General features: G+C 39.5%; 1 protein-coding gene across 1 annotated transcript in view; it reads left to right on the top strand.

Annotated features, from left to right (window-relative positions):
• ORC1 (origin recognition complex subunit 1) overlaps positions 1 to 23772 on the top strand; it is a 40040-nt gene extending 16268 nt beyond the window's left edge. Inside the window, 13 exon segments of the mRNA XM_036893231.2 lie at positions 2732 to 3095; positions 6885 to 6989; positions 7609 to 7804; positions 11777 to 11874; positions 12470 to 12571; positions 13006 to 13177; positions 13808 to 13915; positions 14175 to 14324; positions 15040 to 15159; positions 20151 to 20320; positions 21016 to 21103; positions 22578 to 22763; positions 22765 to 23772. Coding sequence (XP_036749126.2) covers positions 2732 to 3095; positions 6885 to 6989; positions 7609 to 7804; positions 11777 to 11874; positions 12470 to 12571; positions 13006 to 13177; positions 13808 to 13915; positions 14175 to 14324; positions 15040 to 15159; positions 20151 to 20320; positions 21016 to 21103; positions 22578 to 22763; positions 22765 to 22797 — 1892 coding nt within the window. The 3' untranslated portion in view covers positions 22798 to 23772.
• The last annotated feature ends 96 nt before the right edge of the window (positions 23773 to 23868 follow it).

Below are 23868 nucleotides of genomic sequence, written 5' to 3'. Positions count from 1 at the left end.
TGTTGTAAATTAATGGACCATATATATGTGTGGGTTTATTTTGGACTCTATTCCATTCCACTGACCTATGTGTCTTGTTTTCATGCCATAACCATACTATTTTAATTACTATAGGTTTGTAATGTTGTTTGAAATAAGGGCGTGTGATGCCTCCAGCTTTGCTCTTTCTCAAGATTGCTTTGGCTATGTGTGGTAAAATTTCCTTTATTTTATAAGCTGAATAATGGTCTATTGTATGTATACACCATAGTCTTATTTATCCATTCATTTGTTGATAGACACTTGGGCTGCTTCCACCTTTTGGCTATTGTGACTAATGCCACAGTGAACATAGGTGTACAAATACCTGCTCAAATTCCTGCTTTCATTTTAGGAATATAACCAAAAGTAGAATTGATGGATCATATGGTAATTCTATTTTTAATTTTTTGAGGAATCACCATACCGTTTTCCATAGCAGCTGCATCATTGTACATTCCTAGCAACAGTTCATGAGAGTTCCAGTTTCCCACACCCTCACCAATACTTGATATTTCTATGTTCTTGATAGTAGCCATCCTAATCGGTGTTAGGTGGTATGTCATTTTTGTACTTCCCTAATGATTAGTGATGTTGATTGAGCCCTGTAATCAGGTATTTCCATTAAGAGCTCTGCTACCAAGGTAACACTGTTTTTAGATCATTAGTGGGAAAGCTAAGAAACACCTATTTTAAAACTCTTTAATTCATACTGATACTTTTAATCTACACCACAAGGTTCTTCACCACTTTCCCATATTCCACAATTGTATCTCCCTTGTTCCGGAAGAGCCCTGGTTTCTAGGACCATTCCTGATAAACACAAAATAAGTCACAGTTGCTATTCTGATACTACTACCAGCAGTAAACTTGTTAAATAAAATTCAGAATTTATTTGCAGTTCCTTATGCCTTTAGAATATATTCCATTGAGGGAGAAAAATTACTCTGGTAAAAGTTTTTCTTCTGATAGTTATATTATTGGAGATACAGTTAGGTTCATTCTCTTACTTCTGCTTAATTTTAGGACTTTTCTGATCTTTGATTAATTTTTTTAAACATGTGCAATGTTAGCATAGTTTGTCAAAACTATTTAAAACAAGTGTGCTCAGAGAAGCTCCATTCCTTTCTTTACCCTCATACCCTGTTTTTACCCCATCTTTTTTTAAGTAATCAGTTTTATCAGTTTCTGATTTATCTTTGCTTTGTTTTTTGCAAAATTCAGCAGATGTATATAAACACATATATACACACTCATTTACATATATACAAACATACACACAATTTTATTTCCTGTTCTTTTTTACCCAGTAGGGTAGCATACTGGATATATTCTTTTCTGTCTTACTTTTTTCACTTATATCTGAAAGCCACTCCATGGAGGTTCTGAGAGCTCATCCTCACCCTATAATGGGTCATTGGTTCTTTTGAAATTTTTTATGTATGTGCCCAGTTATTTGTATTCTTGATAGTTCCTTAGTACAGTGTGTGTTCAGGAGCCAAATAAAAATATATAAAACATTTGGGAAATACAGAAAAATCATGAAAGAAGTAATTGGTAATATCACCATTTAGAAATAATAGCAGTATTTTTTTACTGTTAATTTTGCAGGATATTGAAAGTCAGAATAAGAAATTTAGACTTGACACACTTGCATAATTAGAGGTGGGAGGATGGATACAATGGAAACATTTTGGATTGTTTCTGACAAAGATGGGAAAATGAGGTATGAGGGGGACCAAGACATTGGGGCATTTTTATATTCATCTAGACATGAGTTGCTCTCATATTTGTCACTCAGTACTAGTAGGCTTCTCTCACCTTACCTGCAGGAATTAATTCCCTGTATACCATGTGCTATGATTTAAGTGAACACCTCTTTTCAGCCTTGTTGCTTCAGCTCACATTGATCTCATTTATTCTTCTCACATATTCCTCCTCCTTTCCCTTTCAACTCTGTTGAAATTTTGCCTGTCTATCAAGGTCTGTCTCAAGAGCCATATTTATTAGCACTTAGGTGCTTTAGGACAATTATTTTACTTCATATTGTAGACATTTATGTGTATCAGATCCCCTCAGGCTATTTTGGATGGGGGCAAGGATTGGGTCTCATTCAACGTTTTTTGTTTCCTTCTAGCACCTAGCACATATCTTGCCATTTCAGCAGCTCAGTTGGTATCTGTGAATGAATGGCTAGGATCTTGGTTCCTTTGGTCATAATGAGAAAAGAGAAAATTCAAATGTGGGTCTGTGTATTCATGGAACCCAGTCTCTTGCCTCAGGGATCCATCTTCTATCTATGGATAGATATAATCTGGGTTGAGAAATTTCTAGGCTTTGGTGTTAGCCATTGGTGTTAATTTTTTCCAATGTTGTTGAATGGGGGCTGAGAGTGTACATTCTGGCTGAGAACCTCTCTTCTGTAGATTACTTCAGGGAAGTCTGATTGCTGAACATTTTTACACAAAAACTGATTGAATAGTCAACTTATTGTTCTAACTAAGAGAATCACCCATGGAATTTAGGAAAGAGACTGAAAATAGTAAGAGCTATCTGACCTGGGGAAAGAAAGCATGGGAGAATTCTAACTATGGGTAATGTAAGTCTTTGTATAACTTCAGTAGATGAATTTAGCTATAACAAGATTAAGGGGAGTATATAGTGCTAGTTATAAAATTCACTCATTATTTATGGTGATTTCTCTTGGGCTTAGGTTTCCCTAGGACCCCTAACACTAGGATTTCCCAGACGACTTCACAGGACTCATTGGATTCTCCTGGAAAAACTAAACGGAAAGTGGCCTTCTCGGAGATCACCTCACCTTCAAAGAGGTCCCAGCTTGATGGACTTCAGACCTTGTCTCCAGCTCTGAAAGCCCCACAGAAAACTGGAGACATGCAACACTCGTGTGCCAAGGATGATAAGGCTTCACCTGAATATCAAATGATCCTAAGAACACGAGTCCCAGCTTTGAAAACCACAGAGATTAGTGAGGAAAGTACACTTATCCCTGTCAGAGCGGGACGGAGATCCTCGATGGCTTCTATGGTTCTGAAACCAGTGTACATCAAAAAGAGGTGACTGGGGATGTTGCCCTGCCTCCCACAGAGCAAATAGAGGTCCTTCACATGATGTGAAATGTGTAGGTCACAGTCGATAAAGTAAGAGCAGTGAGTCACAAATCTGACTGTGTGTTACAGAATAACCTGGGGGGGCTTTCCCAAAATACAGATTTCGGAGCCTCTTTCTAGACTTAGTGAATTAATCTCCAAGTGTTGGGCCCAGGAATCTGCATTTTTGAAAAGCTCTTTGAATCCTTGTGATAAACCCAACTGTCCTTTGGGGAATCATTGTTGCAGAGGATAATTTCCCAAACCAGAATTGATTTCCTAAATCCAGTCCTAGATTTCATTTGCTATGGCTTTTTGCCACTTTAAAAAAAATTTTTTTTATTTTGGTATCATTAATCTACAATTACATGAGGAACATTAGGTTTACTAGACCGCCCCAATCACCAAGCCCGCCCCACATACCCCACCAAAGTCACTGTCCATCAGCGTAGCACGATGCTGTAGAATCCCTACTTATCTTCTCTGTGTTATACAGCCCTCCCCATGCCCCCCGCCCCACATTATACATGCTAATCATAATGCCCCCGTTCTTGCCCACCCCCTTTATTTCTCCCTTCCCACCCATCCTCCCCAGTCCCTTTCCCTTTGGTAACTAAGTCAATTCTTGGATTCTGTGAGTCTGCTGCTGTTTTGCTCCTTCAGTCTTTTTCTTTGTTCTTATACTCCACAGATGAGTGAAATCATTTGGTACTTGTCTTTCCCTGCCTGGCTTATTTCACTCAGCATAATACCCTCTAGCTCCATCCATGTTGTTGCAAATGGTAGGGTTTGTTTTCTTCTTATGGCTGAATAATATTCCATTGTGTATATGTACCACATCATCTTCTTTATCCATTCATCTACTGATGGACACTTAGGTTGCTTCCATTTCTTGGCTATTGTCAATAGTGCTGCAATAAACATAGGGGTGCATCTGTCTTTTTCAAACTGGGCTGCTGCATTCTTAGGGTAAATTCCTAGGAGTGAAATTCCTGGGTCAAATGGTATTTCTATTTTGAGTTTTTTGAGGAACCTCCATACTGCTTTCCACAATGGTTGAACTAAGTTATTACATTCCTACCAGCAGTGTAGGAGGATTCCCCTTTCTCCACAACCTCGCCAACATTTGTTGTTGTTTGTCTTTTGGATAATGGCCATCCTTACTCATGTGAGGTGATATGTCATTGTGGTTTTAATTTGCATTTCTCTGATAACTAGCGATGTGGAGCATCTTTTCATGTGTCTGTTGGCCATATGAATTTCTTCTTTGGAGAACTGTTCAGCTCCTCTGACCATTTTTTAATTGGATTATTTGCTTTTTGTTTGTTGAGGTGCATGAGCTCTTTATATATTTTGGATGTCAACCCTTTATCAGATCTGTCATTTATTATTCTCCCATATACTGTAGGTTGCCTTTTTATTCTGCTGATGGTGTCCTTTGCTGTACAGAGCTTTTTACTTTGATATAGTCCCACTTGTTCATTTTTGCTTTTGTTTCCTTTGCCCAGGGAGATATGTTCATGAAGAAGTTGCTCATGTTTATGTCCAAGAGATTTTTGCCCATGTTTTTTTCTAAGAGTTTTATGGTTTCATGACTTACATTCAGGTCTTTGATCCATTTTGAATATACTTTTGTGTATGGGGTTAGACAATAATCCAGTTTCATTCTCTTACATGTAGCTGTCCAGTTTTGCCAACACCAGCTGTTGAAGAGGCTGTCATTTCCCCATTGTATGTCCATGGCTCCTTTATCGTATATTAATTGACCATATATGTTTGGGTTAATATCTGGCCTCTCTAGTCTGTTCCATTGGTCTATGGGTCTGTTCTTATGCCAGTACCAAATTGTCTTGATTACTGTGGCTTTGTAGTAGAGCTTGAAGTTGGGAAGTGAGATCCCTCCTGCTTTATTCTTCCTTCTCAGGATTGCTTTGGGTATTCGGGGTCCTTTGTGGTTCCATATGAATTTTAAAACTATTTGTTCCAGTTCATTGAAAAATGCTGTTGGTATTTTAATGGGGATTGCACTGAATCTATAGATTGCTTTAGGCAGGATGGCCATTTTGACAATATTAATTCTTCCTAGCCAAGAGTATGGGATGAGTTTCTATTTGTTAGTGTCCTGTTTAATTTCTCTTAAGAGTGTCTTGCAGTTTTCAGGGTATAGGTCTTTCACTTCCTTGGTTAGGTTTATTCCTAGGTATTTTATTATTTTTGATGCAATTGTGAATGAAATTGTTTTCCTGATTTCTCTTTCTGCTAGTTCATCGTTAGTGTATAGGAATGCAACAGATTTCTGTGTATTAATTTTGTATCCTGCAACTTTGCTGAATTCAGACATTTGTTCTAGTAGTTTTGGAGTGGAGTCTTCAGGGTTTTTTATGTACAATATCATGTCATCAGCAAATAGTGACAGTTTGACGACTTCTTTACCATCTGGATGCCTTGTATTTCTTTGTTTTGTCTGATTGCCATGGCTGGACCTCCAGCACTATGTTGAATAACAGTGGGGAGAGTGGGCATCCCTGCCTTGTTTCCGATCTTAGAGGGAAAGTTTTCAGCTTCTTGCTGTTAAGTATGATGTTGGCTGTGGGTTTGTCATATATGGCCTTTATTATGTTGAGGTACTTGCCCTCTGTACCTATTTTGTTGAGAGTTTTTATCATAAATGGATGTTGAATTTTGTCAAATGCTTTTTCAGCATCTATGGAGATGATCATGTGGTTTTTGTCTTTCTTTTTGTTGATGTGGTGGATGATGTTGATGGATTTTCGAATGTTGTACCATCCTTGCATCCCTGAGATGAATCCCCCTTGATCATGGTGTATGATCCTCTTGATGTATTTTTGAATTCGGTTTGCTAATATTTTGTTGAGTATTTTTGCATCTGTTTTCATCAGGGATATTGGTCTGTAATTTTCTTTTTTGGTGGGGTCTTTGCCTGGTTTTGATATTAGAGTGATGCTGGCTTCGTAGAATGAGTTGGGAAGTATTCCCTCCTCTTCTATTTTTTGGAAAACTTTAAGGAGAATGGGTATTATGTCTTCTCTATATGTCTGATAAAATTCAGCTGTGAATCCATCTGGCCCGAGAGTTTTGTTCTTGGGTAGTTTTTTGATTACTGTTTCAATTTCGTTGCTGGTAATTGGTCTGTTTAGATTTTCTGTTTCTTCCTTGGTCAGTCTTGGAAGGTTGTATTTTTTAGGAAGTTGTCCATTTCTTCTAGGTTTTCCAGCTTTTTAGCATATAGATTCTGATAGTATTCTCTAATAATTCTTTGTATTTCTGTGGGTTTTGCCACATTGTAACAGTTTCTTAGTTTTTAAAAAAACTGGAAACTATTCTCACATATAGTACAGTAAGGTCATGTATCTAGAGTAAATTTTGCAGTTTGACAGTAGACAACGTTTGTAAGTAATGGGCTTGCACATATATGATAAGCCAGAAAGTACATATCAGTGTTTATTGCTCAGATATCCCAGCACCTGGCCCATAATAGGTTTGCTTAGTAGATACTTTGTGTTGAATATATAGCTGCATCAGAAACAAAAAGGACAAGAAACTCTGCCAGGGATTAGTATATTCTGGTCTCCAGTTAGGGAAGTGGTGAGTTTGATTTAAAACTTCAATTTCTGGGTTTGAGTCAAACTTCAATTATAAACTTTTTAGCAAAGTGTGATTAGCTAGATCCTTCCAAAGTGGCTGTAAAAACAGTGCCTAAAACAGCTTCCCATAACCTTCTGTGATACCTTGCAGGGAGGCAAAAGAACCAGAAGTTCAGGATGAAGCCACCTCTACACCCCACTGTATCCGCAGAAAGACTTCTCTCTTGACTATGAATCGGATTAGGCAGCATCTTCGGTGAGACTGCTTCTTGGCAGGCAGAAAAAACATTTGTCACTGCCAACTTTGTATTTATAATCTTATGTCTTCAAGCCTCTTATGTTCCTCGATTATTGTTTGCTATTCCATTTAAATTCACCTTTTACCTAGTATGTCTGGAATTATATTAATTTCACATAAATGTCATCATTTCAAAAAGACAAGAAACATTGCCCTGGGCTAAGGTGTCTCCCAGGACCTTTTAATCATCACACTTACCAAGGTTGTTATTGGGGTGCCTAAAAGCATGAACTTTAATTCTGATAGACTTGGATTTGAACCTGACCTTTGTCATTTAGCACCTAGGTTACACCTTTGTAAGATTATTTAACCTTTCCAAGTCTCAAGTTTCCTCATCTATAAAATGGGAATAATAATATACAAGTCAAAAAAGTGTTGAGGGATTGAATGAGATAATATAAATTAAACTTTTAGTAGAGCATCTCAGTAGCAAGGGTCCAAGAAGAGGAACACATCCTATATTGCTTGGTTGCAGGAGAGACTCTACAATGCCTCTAATCTGCACTGACCTGTTAGGGAACGTCTTATTTAGACTTAAAACACTGAATTACCAGAAATAATGTGTCCCACCATTCAGATTTTTAGGCAATAGTAAAAGTGACCAAGAGGAGGAGGAGTTTCTCCCAGCAGCAGAGATTTCAGATTCTGAGAGTGAGGAGGAAGAGGCTTCTACACCACCCCTTCCAAGGAGAATGCCCAGAAGGGTGTCCAGGAATCTGCGCTCTTCCATGAAGTCATCCTTACAGACCCCTTCCAAGACACCAAAGAAAACTGTAAGGTTCTTTTAGGTGTATTTTCCAGTGAAGCATCACTCTCTCAGTTTAAAAATTGTGGTGGCTGAGCTCACATCATAACAGCTCATTCTAAGCATAGGTCTGTCATATTCAGAGCTATTCTGCTTGACATGTTTATGAAGGAAAGCATATAAGTGAACCCCAGGGCTGAAAATGAATTCAGTACATAGTGATTTTTAAAAATTTTCTAGACTTTATATATATATATTTGAAATATAGTTGATATCCAGTATTGTTTCAACTGAGCAAAATGTTTCATCAGTTATGTACATTACTAAATGCTAATCACCATACTTGTAGCCACCATCCATCAACATACAAAGATATTACAATATTATTGACTATATTCCCTATGTTGTACTTTCAGCCTTGCGACTAATTTATTTTAGAATTGGGTATTTATCCATTTCACCTCTTTATCCATTTCACCTTTTCTCCTATGGCAACCACCAGTCTTTTCTGTATTTATAAGTTTCTGCGTGTTTGTTCATTTGTATTTTAGATTTCACATATAAATGAAATCATATGGTATTTGTCTTTCTCTGTCTGGCTTACTTCATTTAGCATAACACCCTTTGAGTCCATCCATGTTGTCACAAATGGCAATATTTCTTTTTTTTTAATGTCTGAGTAATATTCCATTGTATATATGTATCACATCTTTAGTCATTCATTTATTGTTGGACACCTAGGTTGCTTCTGTATCTTGGCTATTATAAATAATGCTGCAATAATCATAGTACATACATCTTTTCAAGTTGGTGATTTTGTTTTCTTTGTGTAAATTCCCAGGAGTGGAATTACTGGGTCATATGGTATTTCTATTTTTTAGCTTTTTGAGAAACCTCCATATTGCCTTCCATAGTGGCTGCACCAATTTTCAATGCCACCAGCAGCATAAGAGGGTTCCCTTTTCTCCATATCCTTTCTACATTTGTTCTTTTTTTTTTTTTGATAACTAGCCATTCTGACTGGTGTGGGGTGATATTGTGGTTTTGATTTACATTTCCCTGATGATTAGTGATGTTGAATATTTTTTCATGTGTCTGTTGGTCATCTGTATTTCTTATTTGGAATAATGCTTATTTGTGTCCTCTGCCCATTTTCTAATCAGAATTTTTTTTAATCAGATTTAAAATTTTTTTTTTTAGTGTCAAGTTGTATGAGTACTTTATATATTTTGGATATTAGCTCCCTATTATTTGCAAACATATTCTCCCATATAGTACATTGCCTTTTCATTAAATTGATGGTTTCTTTTTGTGTGCTGAGGCTTTTTAGTTTGATGTGGCCCTGCTTGTTTATTTTTGCTTTTGTTTTCCTTGCCTGGCAAGATATATCTAGAAAAAAATTATAATGCTGATGTTCAGGAGTTTACTGCCTATGTTTTTTTTCTAGGAGTCTTATTGTTTCAGGTCCTGTATTTAGGTTTTTAATCCATTTTGAGTTTATTATTGTGTATGGTATAAGACAATGGTTCAGTTTCATTCTCTTTCAGGTAGATGTCCAGTCTGTCTTTTCCCCATTGTATATTCTTGCTTCCTCTGTCACATATTAATTAACCATATAAGTGTGGGTTTATTTCTGGGCTCTGTATTCTGTCCTTTGATCTGTGTGTCTGTTTTTGTGGTAGTACCATACTGTCTTGATTATTAGAGCTTTGTGATATAGTTTGAAATCAGAACATGTGATACCTCCAGCTTTATTCTTCTTTCTCAAGGTTGCTTTGGCTGTTCAGAGGATTTTGTGGTTCCATACAAATTTTAGGATTACTTGCTCTAGTTCATTGAAAAATGCCATTGGTATTGTTGATGAAAAATTCAAAAAATAACTTTGAAATAAAAGAGTTTTATATGAGCCAAAGTTTTAGCTCTAGACCCAGGAAGGTATAACTCATATAGGTGGGGTAGGAGGTATGTTTCAAAGAGCCCAAGTTATACAAAGTTTTTATATCCTAGAGGAGATGGGCAAGAGAAACAGAAATTCAAAGGGATACATTTTATTTACATAAGATGTGTTATGCAAAGAAAAGAGTTGGGGGGCAATCCACATTCTGGTGGGCACCTAGCACCAAAGAAGATGAAAAGGTAAGCATTTTGCTTATTCTTCAACAGAAATGCAGATACCAATTGTTTAGTATTTAACTTAGTTTTTTTTTTTAAGTTTTTCATGGGTGGCCATTTTGAGACTTCCAGAATTAATGAAACCTTTAATACTTAGGCCTTAGAAATCTGTTTGATGGTTCCCTAATACATTGGTTAGCTTATTTCTTAGTGTTTTGATAGGGATTGCACTGAATCTTTAGATTGCTTTGGGTTGTATGGCTATTTTAACAATAGACAGTGAATTTGAGTTCAAGTTCCTTTTAAGATACAGAACCAAATGGTCAAGTGCCAACTTTCTGAGGGAAAGACAAGAATTAGCTCCTTATCTTTGCATTTCCTGCCAAAGCTAGTCAAGTGCTTTGGACATGCATCATCAGTGCTCAGTGGGTATTGAACCCAGGACTGCTGAGCCATGTTGTTGACTTTGTTGTGCCACTAACACACCTGAGAAACAAGGAGCCTAACTTAGGTGTTGGTAATGAATTGTGTAATAGTGAAATGGATGAGATAAATGGATGTCTCTTCTGCTTCCTGTGGAACTTTAGCAGAACACTGAAAGCTATTAAGAAAAGAGGATCTTCCTGGGTTCAATTACTCTTGAGAAATGTTTGGATTAAACAAAGTTAAGATGGTTTCATGATTTCTCGAGGCCATTAATTTATTAATGTTATTGTGACCTTCCAAGAGAGATTTAGCATGTGTCTTTGACCAGCAAGTTTTTTCATGGAGGATATTGTTCTTTAGAACACAGTTTGGAAAAGCCTTATTAGGAGACTTTCTAAAGCTGATCTCCATTTTTCCATATCAAGAAAAGTGACTGGGTTTGGAATGAAGTCAAAGAAAGACCTCTAGGGAAGGAAATCCAACATCACATTTGGACTAGTGGCAATCTTTCCTGGTGTTTCTTATTATGCAAATAGTTCACCGGGTTCTGGTTTGATTGCATCTCCTGGGTCCCACCCAGAGGAAGGGATATAGGGTGCAAGGGCATCTTTAGTATAATAAAAGAGACTTGTAGTCCACCAACTTTTTTGATACCTTCTCAGCAAAGTTTTGTTATACTTTTCCTGTTTTATCCTAGGTAATAGATGTAGAACCATTAAACAGGGTCTAAATGCATTCTGCCTGAGGAAGGGGTGGAGACATTATTATCACTTTATAGTCTGACAGGAAGCAGAGGGTGGGTAGGTTAAGTGCCCCCATAGAAAGGAGAACTTTTTGGAAAAACCATGAAGATGGGGTGGCAGGCCTGCTCTAGAGAGCCAGTAGCCAGGAAAAAAAGAATAGGGTTGTTCTATACCGAAGAGTTGTTCTAGACAGAACAGTAGACCTTGGAGTTTATAGTGAAAAATCTGGTGAGGTTTCTCCAGGTGCTGTATTATGGACTATGGAAGTCCTGAGCTAAAGTTTGACCATATTTTCAAACAAATCTAGCAGAGGATCCTATGACTCAAGCCCAGTTTATGCCTTCTGCTCTACCCTATGTTTGAACAGAGTAGTTAGGATTTCTTAATAATTGCTTTTATTTCTTTCAAGATAATAACTTACTTTTAAGTAGTATTTAATCCATACTTTAATTTATTCTTTATTCATATTGACATTGTTTTTAAAGCCTAATACTGTATGTAAATTAGAAAAAAAAGAGATTATGTTTGGAATATGAACAAAGTGTATGTGTAATGTGAGGAGAGAGAGGAAGAATCATGGTACTTTATATAAAAGGAACAAAGAGGAATTTACCACCTTTTTCTTTTTATCAGATAATCATAAATCAGTTTTGCTGATGTGAAATGGGTTTTGCTTTGTTTTTTATTTCTGAAATATGTTCTCTTTTTTTTGAATATAGCCCAAGCCAAGAACACCACGTCACGGCACCCCCCAGATCCGAAGCCGAAACCTGGCTGCCCAGGAGCCATCCAGCATGCTTGAGGAGGCCCGGCTGAGGTGACACTGCTTGTGGGGCCCTTTCAGAGAGGCAGAAATGGCCTCAGCTTTCATTCACACAACATGGGAGTAATTTGCAGTCATTCGTGTACATGTTAAAGGTGGAGAGTAAAATGAATGCGTTTACATTAGAAAAAACCTATCAAGTAGTGTCTGGGTGCACTAACATGGACAGATTCTGTCACCATTTTCTCAGAGAGGGAAAGTGATTCATCAGGACACCTCTCAGTTATGGTACCTTTTAGAACTATGTGGGGACTTGTTCAAAGTACATAAGCCTAGATCCTGCCAGAAATCAGCTGAATCAGAATCTCTTGTGGGATGAGGTCTAGCCATGTGGTTTGGGGAAAGTTCTCCAGGTGATATGTACCCTTGATTGGCGATATGTACCCTTGATTAGTACCACTGAATTGGGTGGTTTAGGTGGAGAAAGATTCTGAGGTCAAGTGAAGATATTTGAGAATGAAGGCATTCTCTTGGATTCGTGATTGAGGTTTCATGTAGAAACTATAGACATGTCTTTTCCATTTATTATTGAGTAAATGGTGAAATGCTTCTAAGGTCCCCCTTTTCCCTCATTTACCACCAACTGTAGGCTGCATGTTTCTGCTGTACCTGAGTCTCTTCCCTGTCGGGAACAGGAATTCCAAGACATCTACAACTTTGTGGAAAGCAAACTCCTTGACCATACTGGAGGGTGAGTCAGGCTGAGGCAGGCACGATGGTTGGGGGAAAGGCCCCTGCTAGTATACCACCTCATGTGCATTGGTTCAGCCAACAGTCTTTCCCCAGCGTCAGGAGAACAGACAAAACTGTTGCTGAAGCCCAAAGATTCTGAAGCAACATTTGGTGTCAAAGTAATTCTATAGAAATTGGAATTCTGTCTTTTAGAGAAAATGAATCTGGCCTTCTTTGGGTAGGCAGTTTGCATGTAGCATTGCTTGTGGGATGAATGATTCTATATAAACACGTCCTGCTTCGACTAGCTTCCAAGGATGGGTCTGACTACACCTACCTCCACATTTTAGGGGTTTTGGTTCTTCCTTCAGTATACGTTCCCACCCCTCTTACTGGTGATAGTGTGAGACTGCTGACACAGACCTAATTCATGGGCTTCCCTTCTTGTACTAGATGCATGTACATCTCTGGGGTCCCTGGGACAGGGAAGACTGCCACTGTGCATGAAGTGATACGCTGCCTGCTGCAGGCAGCCCAAGCAAGTGATGTTCCTCCCTTTCAATACATTGAGGTCAATGGCATGAAGCTGACAGAACCCCACCAAGTTTATGTGCAAATCTTACAGGTGAGCAAAGCTGTTTGGGCTTTTTGGAAAACACAGTTTCTTGGTGGCACATAAAGAGGGAAAGATTCACTTAATTTAGTACATATTACATGTTTATTACATGACAGGTATTGTCCTTTATGTAGAGGTAACAAGGACAGTGAAGGCTGAACTCTTAACTCTCAAGGACTTTAAAGTCAAGGAACTATATATAATTATTGGAAGCCAGGACTTATTAACATGGTGAAACTATTTGCACACAGGGCCAGTGTCACAAACTGGAAGAGGGGTTAGAGGTAGGTCAGGGTTTGAACCTCGCTCTTGCAACAGGTAATGCCCAGTTATAAATAGTTTTGTAGCTATTATCTTGCAACAGGTAATGCCCAGGTATAAATAGTTTTGTAGTAATGATTGTGGAGGGCCTTCTGGGAGGTGTTGTGGCTTATTTGCATTTCAAATCCACAGACTTTCTTTGTTATCTCTTGGTACCTTTTCTTCTCCTTCCAAATTACAGTTAAGACTAGCGTAGATGGCAGTTTAGGATAGTGAAGTCCTCAGACTAAATAATTTACTCTACTTGCAAATTTAACTTTAAGCCCAGGAAAGTAAAATCCTTACAGTTTAGCATACCTGTTTTTCCCTCCATTGTAGAACCTGACAGGCCAAAAGGCAACAGCTAACCATGCAGTAAAACTGCTGGCAGAGCGGTTCTGCTCCCAAGGGACCTCTCAGGAAACCACTGTGCTGCTTGTGGACGAGGTAAGGAGGTGCCCTTGGAGGACCAGAAAAGTGGGGTTCCTCACCATGATGTTCTCGGAGCCAGTGCTGGGTGGGCAGGAAGTCCTGGCTCCCGTTATCATTTATCTGGTGGGAAGAGGCCTGTGTCCGTCGACCTCCTTGGGCTTTCATGAAGTGACCTGAAGCACATGCAGCTGAAGCAGTGGTCATGGGTCTTCACTCTGGGCCTTGGCTCAGTCTCTGTGGTTGACACTGCATCTCTCTCCACTCTCCCTGGCAGCTTGACCTTTTGTGGACTCAGAAACAAGATGTAATGTATAATCTGTTTGACTGGCCCACTCACAAAGAGGCCCGGCTTGTGGTCCTGACCATTGCCAACACCATGGATCTGCCAGAGCGCATCATGATGAACCGGGTGTCAAGCCGACTGGTAAGTCCTAGGGCCATTCTCAAGCTGTTCTAACAGATCCACAGGCAGGGCCAAGGAGTCTGCATAAGTGAATACACAGCAAACTGAAAGGGGAAAAGTAAGAAATGTGGTTTCTAAAATTTCTTATAATCTCTATGTTAGATTTAAATACACCACTGCTGCATGACTCTTGGCAAACATACCTTCTTGGTGTTCTGCTCCCAGCATACTCTTGCAATGCACAGAGCCCTGCAGGTTTAATTATTTTTTAAAAAATATGTAGGTACTCATTCTTGCCAGGCAGTGTTAGATGCATTGGAGTGTAGCAGTGAAAGGCAGGTGTGGCCTCTGCCCTTGTGGGCCTTGTGGTCAGCAGGAAGCACAACACAGGTGTGAGGAGTGAAGCCAGGAGTTGCCCCTGTGCATATTGCAGAGCCGAAGATCCTCCCACCCACTCTGAGTAGAGCACCTCTGCTTTCATCTACTCTAAATGATTCTGGTAGAATAAACGTTTCTTTTAGGCTAAATGAAAAAAGAGTTAAGAGCTACTGCCCCACAGGACACACTGGCCATTGTCAGTAGTGAAAGGAGCTGGAAGCAGTGGTAGTTCCAGGATGAAATGTATGAACTGTTACATGGCACTTGAAATCAGGTTTGGGGACTTGAGGGTGGCTTTCTACCAGGACCATCAGTGGGCAATCAGTGAACTTGTTTCTCTGTCATCTTGGCTCCCTAGGGTCTTACCAGGATGTCCTTCCAACCCTATACTCACAGCCAACTGCAGCAGATCCTAGTGTCCCGACTCAAACATATAAAGGCCTTTGAGGATGATGCTATCCAGTTGGTAGCCAGGAAGGTAAGTCAGCTTGTGAGGAGCTCCTAGCTGCACCCACGAACTAGTCAGCAAGTCTTGCTGAGTACCTGTCAGTGTGAAGCCTTGTGTTGGGTACTCTGGAGATGAGAAGTTTAGGAAGTCCTATAAAAACACAAAACACTAGAAAAAAAATTCCTTACCCCTCTTATTATATAACTAATTACAAGGCTGTGAGTATGGTGGGCTTATCTGCAAATGGTGGTTAATTGGTTCAGGGAGTAGGAAGCTTGTATAATGAAAAGGGCGGTATAGTCGGTCAGGTAGACAAAGCTGGTTTGAATTCTGGCTCTAACACTAAGAAAGTTACTTAAAAACTTTCTGAGCTTTAGTTTTCTTCTCTGAAAAATGGAAATAGTAATAGCTACTTCACATGGTCATTGTGAAGACTAAAAGAGATCACATTTATAGGGTGATCCATGGTCTGCCCTCCAAGGTAGGTCTGAGGTGTTGGGTACTTATGTCTTCCAAGCGCATGGGAGAGTGCCAACTCGGATTCATGAGATAGTCTCCAGGGCTGCTAAGGAACCTGTCAGATTAGGGAGGGGCTGCTGAGATGAGTAGTTAAATATCTGCCTCAGGCTGAACATAAGAAGCCACACACCCACAGTATTTCAGCACTTAAATGAATTATAAATTTATTTCTAGTTTCTTCTTGCCCCAAATGCTGTGAACTCTGCATGCCTGTAGCAGCAGCACACATAACACCTGCTCAGAGGTGGGTGACAGTATTCGGTACTAGGGTGAGAGGTGAGCCAGATAGGGTGCTTGTCTCCTAGCTTTGCTTCTTAAAAGTGAGATCCTCACAGTTACCATCTAATCCTTTTATTGGGTAGAGTTTTTCAATTCTATCATGTAATTTCTTTTTTCTGAGTGGCCCTTTTTTATGCTATCTTATTTATTTGAGCTTTTTTCTCCCTTTTCCTCCAAGATGCTTTGGCCTGTTGGTTTTGATCTCTATCCTGCGTTATTAAATACTTGCCTCAGATGCCTTGGTTGTCTACTGCAGCATAAAAGTGGGGATTGAAAAGCATTTTGGGAGCTCTGAGCACAAGAGTGGGGCTTTTTCACTCAGAGCTTCACTGTGGGATAATCTAATTGGGACAATTTCAGGATCTTCAGTTCTTCTGGGATAGTCTGATTTCCCATACCCTGGCATCCCACTCCTGCATCCTAGGAGGGCAGTATTCTGGGAGTGGGGGTCAGCGTCAGAGAGGGCGGAGTTCTTCAAATTCACCATGTGAACACTAGCCATCTATATTTAGTAAGAGAAATCCCTGCAATGATAATTAGTGTCCCCCTGTCCAGAGATTTTTTTTATCCTTGCTTGAGAATAAATCTTTGGTCTCCTGCCATGGCAGAAGACAGATAATCTCCAGGGCAAGGAGTTTTATGGAAACAGTACAAATTACCAAGGCAGAAGATTTTCTCACAAGCCCTACACTATCTCTCAGTGGCCTTGATGTTCATTCAACAGCACAGCATGAGGTGGGGGGAGGGACCTAGGGTCAGCAAACTTGTTTTATGAACAGCCAGGTAGTAAATGTTTTAGGCTTTGTGTCCATAATGGTCTTTGTCACCACTATTCGACTCTGCCCTTGATTGTAAAGGCAGCCATTCACAGTATGTAATGAATGCACAGAGCTGTGTTCCAATAAAACTATAAAACATAAGGTGGGCTGAAGTTTGCTGACTCCTAATCTAGAGCATCAGTTTCTTAACTTGCAACCAGTCCTCCTTATTTTAGCCAAACATACCTCCAGTTCCAGTACCACTAACAGCTGAGCATTTTGAAAATTTTTAATGTAACTTAAATTTATTCTGGAATTCCTCATTATTGGCTCAGGAACTGGCTTTCCCCAGTCTGCTAAGTCAACTGTTACTCTGCCATGTCTTTTCAACTTGCAGAATTTTATTGTTTACTCCTCTCCTGTTGCTTCCCTTTTCAGTTTCTTGGTCTTTTAATAAGGTTTCACAAGGCATCAAATTTGGATGCTGTGTTTACCCAAAACTCTTGCCTGTAATTTCAAGTCTCTCATTTCTTTGTGTTTGGAAGGAATTCAGTTCAGAGATGCAGGGAAGTCAGAGGTGAAGAAGGAATTCATGACAGCAAGAGTAGCAGGGAACTTGCAGGCAGCAGAGAGTAAGAAAGAACAGAGGGAGGAAAGGGAAGCTCACTGAACTCGAGTCCCTTGCCAACTCCTAAACCAAGAGTTGCTTGACTCTGCACAGCATGGAAACTAAGTCCCTACCACCCCAGGATTTGGGGGAGCTGCAGAGCACTGGATGGAGTGAGATTAAGTTCTGAGAACTTCCCAAAGGCAAAGAAAGGAGATTTTCATGTTGGCTACTAAAGAGCACAATCGTGCAGCTGCAGTCTGGTCTGGGTCACCCAGGCGATGGGAAATTGCAAGCCCGGAGCTCAGAGCTCTCAGCAGCCCCTCCCTACTTATCTGAATTAGGACAGAGACGCAGTGAAGACCAGTGCTTAAGTCTGGAGAATAGGATAAAATAGCAAAGCAACAAAGACACTTACAACTGGAAGAGCACAGAGACAAAACATAGTAAGTTGAGCAGTGAGAAGCTTTTATTTAAGGCAAAAAGGTACACACTCAAAGAAAGGGGAGTACGGGCAACCTCAGAAAAGAGGCACCCCTAAGGGTTTAGGGTCTGGGGTTTTATACGGCTTTTTGGGTAGGATTCAGCATAAGGCATTGATTGAGACAGGGACCATGGGCTTAGACAGAGTAGAGTGAGGGCCTCCGGAAAAAGCAAGGCAAGATACTTACAGTCAAAGCAATGTAACAATGTAAAGTCCCTAATCCAAACTCTGTGTTCAGCATTATGCAAAGTCAAGGTCACACTAATTCTCTAGGGTAAAGATACTAGACTAGGAATATAGACATCCTCAGTGAGATCAGCTAATTAACTCATTTACACTGTGAGTCTTTTTTGGCTGGCTGGTTTTATCTGGTTAACTCTTTGAGTCCGTTTTAGTGAGCTCTACTGGCTTTATTCTCCCTCTACCCCTCTAATGTCTGTCTTTCTACCTAACATTTACATATAAAGAAACTTTTATGTTTTCTGTATGTTTTAAGTATGATATCAAGTCTTTGTTGGTCTGATTCTATTGATTGCTGGTTCTCATGCATTTGTGGCCTTGTTTCCTTGTTTTTGTGTATTGATTTAAATGTTTTTTTCCCTGTATGCTCCTGTTTCTTAGAACTTTGCAGATTAAAGCTCTGGTTGAAGTTGAGTTAATTTGGAATTTGTTTTTGCTTCTGTCAGTTACCAAGGATCACTACCAACTTTTTCAACAAAAGAGTTTAAAAAATGGACCATTTTTAAACAAATTCTCCACTTGTAGTTTTTAAAAGACATAATATAAATTTGGGCTACAAATCCATGTGTGAGCTTGTGGTTGTAAAGACTCCGTTTTTTTCATTCTATACCTTTCTAGCACCAAGGTCAAAAAAGGCCGTTTTTCTCCCTATCCCTTCTGCATGACGGATCTCTCATTCACACTCATATTGAAGCTGTAGTGGAGGTCGGGTCCTAAGTTTATGCAGGCTCTTCTGTTAGATCCATGTTGGGTGGGTCCCAGCTTTTTCTTCTGCCTCCCTCATCCCAGCAGCAGTCAGAAAGCTTGTTTACAAATCACCAAGACTCTTGAATGTCCTCAGGGAGAGAACTGCTTTGGGTGTTTTCTTGCTTCCCAGGGTTCCCTTATTCACTTTTGTTTTTAGGTCTCTGCAGTAGCTCTTGAGTCCATGTTATTAACCACTACATACTGCTTCACAGGGCAGTCAGTGGTAATGGTGACAGGAGGCAGAAGTGATAGGGCAGAAACATCACAGGATATCCATACCAATTGGATTTGGGAGATTAGAGAGGGGAAGAATTACTTCAGTTACTAGAATCTTCAGTTACTAGAAAAGTGACTTTTGTTTTGAATGTCTTAAATATGAATTCTGAAAACAAATATAAAGAAAAAATTTAAAAACTCCTTAATCCCACTTCCCAGAGATGACTACTTTTAATGTCTTGGTATGGTGTTCGTGTGTGTGTGTGTGTGCGTGTATGTGCACATATATGTATATATACAATGTGCCTTTTTAAACTTAACTGTAGCATGAATCTTGGAAGGAAATAACCAGTTCAGGATGTTGTCAAGCAGGGTATCAGTGGTGTTCAGGCAAATGGTTGGGATCATTGGCAGGCACTAGGAATACTGAGGGATCCTGGCGGGCTGCAGTGAGTCTAAAAATTCCCTCAGTGAAGTTTACAGTGCAGAGGGCCTTCTAAATCAGCCTGGATGAGGGTACAGTCATTTCTGTGAACAGAGCCCAGGAGCCTCTCAGCCTCTGTGTACTTGGAAAGAAAGGAGCAACAGTGGAGTCACTGGCATTGTGGGTTGGTTTCATCCATCTAACCATGTTCTTCTGGGTCCTCCAACTTTGTGGCTTCCTTCCCTCTTGATTCTGGTTCATTGAGCCATTACTGAGGCAGCCTCTGAAACTCATCACATGCTGTGAGGGATGCTCAGGCTGACAGGCATTATCTCCAAAAAAGACTGGACCTCAGCCTCCTGGTTTTGGCTGACTGCTTCTGGGGCACACTGACTGTCTTCACACAAGGAACAAGAACCCTTGTTTCCAGGTTATTTGATAGTGGTCTTGGGCCAAGGGTCTCTTCTTTAAGATTTCATTTCCCTAATATTAAATAAAGCTGAAAATTTCTGCCTTCTCTGTTGTGCAGTTATCTGTAAGTCCAAGGCAAAGGTTTAGACTCAGGAAAGAATCCCAGGCAAGTGTAATAATTGTATCTGGGCTTCCATCAGGTTCCCACCTGGGCTAAGTACTTCAGGCTTAAGTCCACCCCCAGCACTCTTTTCCCTTTTTTAGCAGAACCCAAAATCTGCTGGTTTTTCTCCTGGGCTGAAATGATAAACATACCTAAAATGTTCCTTCTTGTAGGTAGCAGCGCTCTCTGGAGATGCACGACGCTGCCTAGACATTTGTAGGCGTGCCTCAGAGATCTGTGAGTTCTCCTGCCAGAACCCTGACTCCCCTGGCCTAGTCACTATAGCCCACTTACTGGAAGCAGTAGATGAGATGTTTTCATCGTCATACATCACTGCCATCAAGTAAGATGCTTCTAATGAATATAAACAATATTGTACTATAATTATGTAATGTGATAAGTAGAGCTACAATGGCAATCATATTACAATATATAAATGAATCAAAGTAGCATGTGGTATACCTTAAATTCACACAGTGTTAGATGTCATATATATTTAACTTTAAAAAAGGTAAGATGCTTTTGCTTCCCAACCCTGAGCCATGGTAGACCAGAGGGGTCTACAGTCTGGGATTGACCATGAGAGCTTGTTGCCTTTCCTAAGCTTTTACTCCTTCAGCCTACATTTAATGATGACATTGTCCTTTTTCTTAAGAAGCATAGTCTATAGGGAGACAGAAATGTAAACCTAGTACAATAGGAGAATAATTACTATTTATTGAACTGTAGGAGTTCAATGAAATAAAGTGCTATTCGAACAAGAAGGAAGCCGCTACTTCTCACACACTGATAAACTTGGCTCATGAAATGAACATGCTGGTACCTTTTCAGTTGTAGCTGCTGTATTCTCTCACTTCCAAAGTGGCATTTTCCATATCATTTTAAGATTTGGGGGGATCCTTGCTGAATAATATAGGAGAGAGTATTTCCAAGTTTTTTTCCTCTCTCTTCTCTAAAGATACAGGAAAGTTTTGTTTGGCTTTCCTCTGGGCTGGTGGTACAGATACTTCTGAGAATTCACATCTCATTTTCTTTAAGAAATTCCTCCATTCTGGAACAGAGCTTCTTGAGAGCCATCCTTGCAGAATTCCACCGATCAGGACTGGAGGAAGCAACTTTTCAGCAGGTAATTGATTTCCTTTTTTCAAATCCTAGATTTTAGTCTGACATCTTTAAAATATGTGGAAATTTTGATTGCTATGTAACAGTTCTCTCTTTTGTGCAAACCTGATAATACTAAAGAATGTCAGACCATCCATACTTATGCAGTATTGAGTTGCATGAGAAGAGACCTTTAGCAACTGGTTCCTGCATTTTAAACTGAAGGTTTACTATGTACTGGATACTGTTCTAGCAGTGGGAGATGCAAAGATGAACAAGACAAAAGTTACTGCTATAACCAGCTTACTATGTAGTGGAGATGTAGCTTTAAGAATGAGCCATGTTTAAAAACAAATCATAAAGATTAATGCAAACACCCTTTGAACATAGTTTCAGTTATATTGAGTAAAAAGTCTCATTAGGGCTTGTGCCTTAGAGGTTTATTTAAAACCAGTGTTCTTAGGTAATGAGCTGCCTTAGAAGATGAATTGTTAAAGGTGTTGGAGTGTGTATACCTACATGTGTGTATGAGTATGTTTTAGACACAAATTGAGAGGTCAGGGAAACATTTTCCTTCTACGTACTAATTTGCAACCTTTCAGGTTTTCTTTACTTCTTTAAATTCTTCTTTTTAAACATTTAGTTGCTGATTATGCTTTGCTGTTAATTTTTCTCCTTCTGGAGCCTGAGACAGCTCTTCTGCAGAGAGTGACTTTGATTTTCATTTGTAAACATTTCCTGAACATATACAATGTGCCAGTAACAGTGAGGTGCACTGGGAACCCTAAGCCGAATTGGTTAATATCCCTGCTCCTGATCATCTCCCAGTCTTGATGAAGAAGAGTGTGGGGTATAGACTTATAACTGGTTAGAACAGAAAGTGACCAGGAAGCACTACAGAGCCTGGCCCATATGCGGGAGGGGGGAGGGGGAGAGGGGCCTTAGGAATGTGTTTCCAGCTATTCTCCTGCCTCTCTTTAGTCAGATTCAGTATTCTCTGTGAGCCTTTGTGCTTTTCTAAAGGTCGTGCCTTGGCACCTGTGCACTGTATCTGCTGAGAAAAATGCCCTTGCAGCAAAATTTAACTTAAATTACGACAATCTCAATTGGAACTCTCAGCTTGTGGAGACTAGGACTGTTTATATAATAGTGACAGTTATTAGACATTTTAAATATTTGAGGAAGGTGGTGGTACATTTAAGAGAGAAAACTGAAGCTCAAAAAGTGAAATAACTTGCCCAGGTCACTTCTTTAGGTAATTGGTAGAACCAAGCAAGATTCAGACCGGCTGTTCTCTGTTTCCGAGGCCAGTATTGCATTCTGTCCCTGCATTTGTGCCCCATTGGGGGACCCACTGATGCCTTCCAAGGCATTGAGGATCCTGGACAGGAAGTGTCTGGTTTTCCAGATGAAGAAATAAATGATCAGATACGGCACAGGACTACCCTTCCCCTTAACCTTTCCAGCAGTTGACCTGGGATTTGCTTTTTTATTTCCAGGTATACCGTCAACACGTGGCACTGTGCAGGATGGAGGGACTTCCATACCCCACCATGTCAGAGACCATGGCAGTGTGCTCTCACCTGGGCTCCTGCCGCCTCCTCCTTGTGGAGCCCAGCAGGAATGACCTGCTGCTTCGTGTGCGGCTCAATGTCAGCCAGGATGATGTGCTGTATGCACTGAAGGAAGTGTGAAGGGCTTCACAGGGAAGAACTGTGATCTGCTGTTTCTCAAGAGCCCAAGATCCTTTTTATAAGCACATGGAACTGTTGTAGCAGAGTACACTGAATGAAAATGGTGGTCTTGTATTTTGGAATTTTCCATTAAATAATTTGATTTTTCCCAAGTGTTTGGGAAGTTACAGTCATTATAGAACATCAGATTATAAAAACAAACCGTTCTTTCTACAGTAGGCCTTCCTGCTAACTTTCATTTCTGTTAGTGGCTCTGGCATTTATTTAATGGTAACATGTTATGTATATAAATTATGTGTACACAATAACTTGTATATATAAAACAGTTCTAGGAGAACATGTAAGAAATTGGTTATATTGGTTGCTTCTGGGAAAGAACAGGGTAGGTAGGGTCAGGGTTTAGAGGAAGATTTTCACTGTATCTTTTAACTTTTGAACAATGTGAATGTAACAATTATAGTTTATAAAAAAGAGCTGCTGGAAATAATATGTGACAAACAATGCCTAGCAACAAATAGCTAGAAAATATAATTTTTAAAGAGGAACCATTTATCATTAAGAACAAATCTTTAAATAAAAACCCTGTGACAGAGAATATAAATTATGTAGGAGTACATCTAATGAAAATATATAATTAATCCCTAAATACAAATCAATTCTAGTCAAAACCTTGCAGGGTTTTTGCATAACTTTGCAAGTTAATTCTCATATTTAGATGAAAACCAGCAATTGAACAAACTGATACCCAAGGCCTCCCTATGTCAGGCACTGAGAAAAAATATCACCCATGTAATAGTCCTGCCAGAAATGCTTGACCTGAATCTGTTAATAATCAAATAAAATTGAGAGAAAATATTCTGCAAAGCAACTGCTTTTCTTAAAAAATATCACTATCACAAAAGACAGAAAGAAAACCCAACATGGAGGAACTATTCTAAACTAAAGGAGAACAGAGATGTGAGAGCTAAATAGCTAAATATACTGTGTGAACCTTAATTGGGTCATGAATTTAGAAGATACAAATATTATTATGGGCTATATTCATATTAGGTAATAGTATCATGTGAATATTAAATTTTGTGTGACAAATTATTTT

This window comes from Manis pentadactyla, chromosome 4 (genome assembly GCF_030020395.1).
Source record: "Manis pentadactyla isolate mManPen7 chromosome 4, mManPen7.hap1, whole genome shotgun sequence".
Lineage (NCBI taxonomy): Eukaryota > Metazoa > Chordata > Mammalia > Pholidota > Manidae > Manis > Manis pentadactyla.
Note: the sequence above shows the minus strand (reverse complement) of the source record. Positions and strands in the feature narration are given on the sequence as shown.